Below are 5,561 nucleotides of genomic sequence, written 5' to 3' on the forward strand. Positions count from 1 at the left end.
TCTTTTGCGTCGGGCCCCAAGCCACTTGGATGCCACCCAGCCCGGGACTTCAGAGGGCATTCTGGGAAGCCAGCTGAATGGGAGGGAATCCCAATTAACCTTGCTCTTAGGGCAGGAAAAGACTCAGGCCTCGGGATGTGTACCGAGTTCCTTTTCTCTCCAGTTGCCCCTGCCAGGCCATGACCATGCCATGAGCAGAACTGACTCCTTCAGATTTGGGTCTGAGGTTCTCACCTTGGTCCATACTCCATGCAAGAAGTGAGGGAGATTGAAGGTGGGCCGACTTCTTTCTCCTAAGAATAGGGGTGATTGAGAGGTCTAGAAGAGCCCCCGCCTTAGACCACCGACAGGGGCGAATCCTCAGAACGAAAGGCCCAGTTCTAAATCTCACGCTAGAGAAGCGATCCTACGAGAATTCCAGAGAACGCGGTGAAATTTGGAAAGGATTCCAGTGAAATTCTCCGAAAACTGTAGGAGAGTTCCGCCCAGAATTCCGGCAGGCCAGGCATTGGGAAGGGCCTCACGCTGCGCGGCACTCCCTGGAGCCAGGGAAGCTCGGCCTCCCTCTGGGGCAGGAAGAAAGCGCGAGGCTGGAAGAGCGTCAGCACCCGGGAGCGGACAGCTCCCGGCCCGGTCCCTGCTCCGCGCCATCCATCCCGGGGTGAAGGAAGGAGGGCCACGTCTCTACTGGGACGGTCATTTAGGGGAGCCGCCGCGCTCAGGGTCAGAGAGTATAATCCGATCTTCCCTTTTGCACCTAGGGAGTCCTTCTTCAACTACCTTTCCCTTTTCCCCTTTGTCAAGGTGCTCTCGTTTTGGGGTCTTCGATCCAACCTTTAAAAGCTTCAGCGTGCCTGACCTCAAACCGCAAACTCAACACTACAACGCCCATTTCTGCTCTGAAACGGGCAGAAATATTTATGAAAAAATAATTTACATAAGCAGACTCAGAAACAGTCTGGTCCTGGTACTCCTAAGTGTATTCAGGCTTTGGGATGGGGGGGCCTTTGGGACTTAGACCCCTCTCCAAATATTCCAGGGGGCACTGATGTCTGGGGGGGGTAGTTCTTTCTGGGAAGTCAGTTCAGAGCAGCCTCTGTCCCTGAGGATCGGAGAAAGAACTCTGGGGCTATCTTGCCTGAGAGGGGGAAGCGGCTTGGGCCGAAGGCTCCTCCGAGGCGCCCTTCCTCCGTCTGCCTAAGTTGAGGGCTTCCTTCTACTGGGAGCTGCACCAGGCAGGAAGGGGGTTGTCCCTGTGTAGACCACAGGGCTTCTCGAGGCCCTGTCAGGGGAAGCCTGTGGCTAGGTCAAGCTCCACTCTGTCTACCTGGTGGACTCCTAGACTCAGGTCCCCTCATAGAACTCTGGGGTGTTCCTCCAACTTCATCAACACCCCTACAAATTTCAGCATTCCTGAGGCTGAAAAAGGCTGATTCCCTTGAGTCCACTGAAATTGCAAATTTAAGACTGAAAAGACTTCTCCCATTAATATTTCATCCTCATAACTTTATAGTTTTTTGTTTTTTATTTTAAAACACCCTTGTCTGGCTCAAATGGTTCTCTCTTCATTTCTACACACTTGTTTTTTGCAACAGTGAGCAGAGGGTTGTAAAATGACCGACTGCTCCCAACTCGGTCATTTTTCAGTGATGAAAAGATATTTTGTTTTCGAAAGAGGTGCGTGTGCATGTTTGGGAACTGAAGGAGTGTAATGAGATTAGTGCAATGCTTTGTGCTGGGGGCGTGTGTGAGTCTGTGTAAGGTCTGGGAGGGGCAGAAGTATAGCTGTTTCAGTGCCCAGTGGGTGGGTGGGAGGGGGTTTAGTGTGGGAATCCTACCCAGGAATGCCCAGGGTCCCTCTACATGGCCACTGCACAGTCACTTGACTCTGTTTCTCCATCACCCGGAGTCCCAGCTCAATCCCCCGAATGAAATGAGGCCACCGTGAGAAACCGGTCCGGCTTTGCATCTCATTTACATAAATATTTATTAATCGTCATTAAACTGAACAGAAACACGCAATGCACTTCGGGTGTCCGACGGGAGTTTCATCTTCACTACAAGAGGAAGGTAAAATTGCGTGTGAGTGTGTGGGTGAGTGTGTGGGTGTGTGGCCTGTGGGTTTGCATCTTTGCAGAGTGTGTTTGGATGCCTGATCTCCTGCCTCCGGTGGGAAGAGGTTCTCCTTTTGCCCCCTTTTTTGGGAAATCTCCAGAAGGAGCCCTCAGCCCTCTCCCTGCCCACCTGCCAACCAGAGCCAAGAGGATGTCTCGGACAAAAACCCCCTCTCCAGACACTGGAAATCGCTGGGCGTCTGGCGCCCACCGAGGCACAGTCGGGCAGGGGTGGGGCTGCCTCCAGTTCTCGGTCTCCTCCCTCGTCCCGGGAAAGGACAGAGTTGCCTGCGGGGAGGGGGTGTGTGCGGTGAGCTCTCCTCTCTCTGTCCCCGGACGCCCGCGCCGGGGCTGCGTGTGCGTGCGGTGTGGTGTGCGTGTGTGTCTTCCATGCAAACCCTCCCTCCCCAAACCGACCCCCCCAACAGTTTGCCATTCCATACAAATTTGGAAACAGATTTTTAAAAAACAGCAGGACGCACAGCGGGGACGGGGCGGGGGAGGGCAGTGGCACTGGGGCCCCAAATCTCCGAGTCACTGATTGTAAGAACCTAGGGAGGGGAGGGGGCAGCGCCGGCCCCCACTTCACCAAAGTGCACAGATCCGCGCTTGGGCGGCGCGGCCCGCGGGCCGGGGGGGTGGGGAGCATCCCGGGGCCGGGCCGGGCCGCTAGGCTCAGTCAGAACCTCCTTGCATAGATATTTGTGTCTTTTTATTATTGGTAGTAGTATTTTTTGCCTTTTATTGCTTCTAAAAGTTCTTACTGCGTTTTCTCTCCGATCCGGACTCTGCGTTCGGCCTCCGTCGCCTCTTAGCTTTTTTTTTTTTTTTTTTGTATGTATGTTTGTTTGTTTAAAAAAGGGAAAAGGGAAAAATGGATTCTAGTTACAAATTGTCTTGGCCTCTCTCTTTCCTTCAATCCACATTCCCTCCCGCCAAAATTAAAATCACAAAACGCTTAGACTAGGGGTTGGGGATGATGAGGGCTTCCAGGTCCAGGCTCCGTGCCCTGACTTCTGCCCTCTTTAAGAAAGAGGGGGCGCCCGGCAGCTCGGTGTCTGTTCTAGTAATAATAATAATAATAGGGGGAGAACAGTATCCCACAGCTCAGCTGCCCCCTTACCAAAGCCTTTGGGCCTGCAGGGGGAAAGGGGAAGAGAAAACCTAAGTGCAGGGACTGGGAATTGGTGGTGGTGGGGGAATCTCCAGGGAGTGCCCAAAGAGGGGTCCCTGTAGAAGTACTCCCTGGGAAAGAGGAGGAGGGAACCCCTTGGGGAGAGAGAAGGCAGTCCCCTGGGGGAAGCGAGGCCCCTGGGACGGGCCACCCACAGGTAAGGGGACCGCGCTGCCTAGGAGAGCGGCACGACCGGCAGCCCGCTCCCCGCGCCCCGCGCCGGAGTAGGTGGGGTGCCCCTGCGCTCGAGGGGCCTAGGGGCAGGGGTGCGGGCAAAGGCAAAAGAAAAAGAAAGGGGCGGGCGCGAGGTCTCAGTTATGGAAAAACGCATTGAGCTCCTCGTACACGGGGCCCCGGTCGTGGTGAAGGTGCATATCGTAAGACAAGAGATTCTCCGAGTGGACGCCCCCGCGCACAGCCGACGAGCCGAAGACCAGCCCGTGGCCCGTGGGCCGCGAGCCGGGCAGCGCCGAGTAGTGCATAGAGTAATGGTAGCTCTTCTCGTGGTCGGGCGACGAGTCCTGCTTGAGCGAGAAGTTGCCATTGAGACAGAGCGGGGGGCTGAGCGGGCCCTCGTACTCGGAGCTGTTGTAGTCCGGGCTCGCACCTCCGCCGCCAGCCGCCGCGTACAGCGTCTCGTAGGCGGCGCAGTAGCCGTGGGTCCGCAGGGCGTGCGCCGCGCCGCTGCCCAGGCCGCCCGCCGCCTGGCACTGTGCGCCCGCCAGGCGCGAGCACGGGTACGGGTAGGGGTGCATGGCGAATGGGCCGCCGGAGCCGTGGAAGCGGCCCGTGCCGTCGGCGCCCTGCTCAGTGAGGAAGTTGCGCGAGTTGAGCTGCAGGCAGCCGGCCACCAGGTTGGTGGTGGGCTGCGACAGGCCCTTGCACAGCGTCTGCACGTAGGACACCAGGTCGGGTCGCTTGCCCGAGCGCAGAATCTCAGAGAGCGCCCAGATGTAGTTCTTGGCGAGGCGCAGCGTCTCGATCTTGGACAGCTTCTGCGTCTTGGAGTAGCAGGGCACCACCTTCCGCAGGTTGTCCAGCGCCGCGTTCAGGTCGTGCATGCGGTTGCGCTCCCGAGCGTTCGCCTTCTGCCGCCGCAGCTTGGAGCGCTCCAGGCGCGCCTTGGTCATCTTGCGCTTCTTGGGCCCGCGCTTCTTGGGCCGCTCGCCCTCTGCCTCGTCCAGCCCTTCCTCTTCCTCCTCTTCCTCCTCCTCCTCGCCCCCCAGCTCGCCTTCCTCCTTGACCTCGGCCAGCGCGGCCTCCGGCACCTCGTCAGCACGGAGAGGGACGGGCTTGGCGGCCCGGGCGGGCCCCGGAGCCCCGGGCCCCGGCGGAGGCGGAGGTGGCGGCGGCGCCTCGCCCTTGTCGCTTCTCGGCTCGTCGTCGTCGCCGTCGCCCCAGCTGGCGAACTTGGGCACGTCCGAGAGGAGACCGGGCTCGCTGAACAGGCGGGTCAGCATGGTGCCTGAGGGCGCCCGGCGGGCGGGAAGAGGAGAGAGCACAGAGTTAGGGGAGCACTGGGGTCATCCCGACCCCCGTAACCCGCCTCCACCCCCGAGTCCGGTGCGGGTTCCCGCCCGGGGGGCCCTGGGTGCCCACCTCCTCCGCTTGCCCCACCCCGAGCCAGCCCAGCCCAGCCCCGCCGCCCGCCCGGGGTCTCGGCACAGGCCCTTTCTCCGGCGCTGGGCCCCGGCTCCACCCCTCGCCTGAACGAGGGGCCGCTCCCCGCGCCGGTCCTCTCCGGGTGTGGTCGGGGACAGAACAGGGGCTTTAGGGAGCAGATCTTTCGCCGGGGGGAGGCGGCGCGATCGCCAGGAAGCCTCTTCTCTCCCGGCGGTGGAGGAAGGCTGGGCGGCCGCGGTGGGGCAGCTGCCCCGCTCGGCGGCTCCGGCGGCCCGGGCCCCGCCGCCCGGCTCCCCCGCCCTCCCGTGGCTCTCACCCCCACACTCCCTAATCCAATTTGCAACTTGGCCGCGCGCCGCCCTCGGCTCGGCCCCCACCCCCGCAGCCCCAGTTCCAGAGGCGGGAGGATCGTCTCCTCCAGCCGGGCGTCCCCAGCTCCCGGAGCCGGCTCGGGGCGGCGAGGACTGAGAAAGCCGGGCGTGGGGAGGAGACTGAGAGAAGCGAGCCCCGTCCGTCTCCCCTGCGGTCAGGGACCCCCTTCCCCCCTTTAAACTGCCTCCCTCCCACACGGCTCTTCAGATCTCGTTGTATTTCGGGATTGATGGGAAAAAATCCAAATTTGTTTGTTTCCTTCTCTCTCTCTCTCTCTT

At 60.2% G+C, this 5,561-nt stretch overlaps 1 protein-coding gene across 1 annotated transcript; it reads right to left on the bottom strand.

Moving 5' to 3' along the window:
- Positions 1-2,674: 2,674 nt before the first annotated feature.
- On the bottom strand, positions 2,675-5,089 carry NEUROD2 (neuronal differentiation 2). The gene has a single exon (XM_033847872.2). The coding sequence runs from the start codon at positions 4,746-4,748 to the stop codon at positions 3,600-3,602; it is 1,149 nt and encodes a 382-aa protein (XP_033703763.1). The 5' UTR covers positions 4,749-5,089; the 3' UTR covers positions 2,675-3,599.
- Between the last annotated feature and the right edge of the window lie 472 nt (positions 5,090-5,561).

This window comes from Tursiops truncatus, chromosome 20 (assembly GCF_011762595.2).
Source record: "Tursiops truncatus isolate mTurTru1 chromosome 20, mTurTru1.mat.Y, whole genome shotgun sequence".
Lineage (NCBI taxonomy): Eukaryota > Metazoa > Chordata > Mammalia > Artiodactyla > Delphinidae > Tursiops > Tursiops truncatus.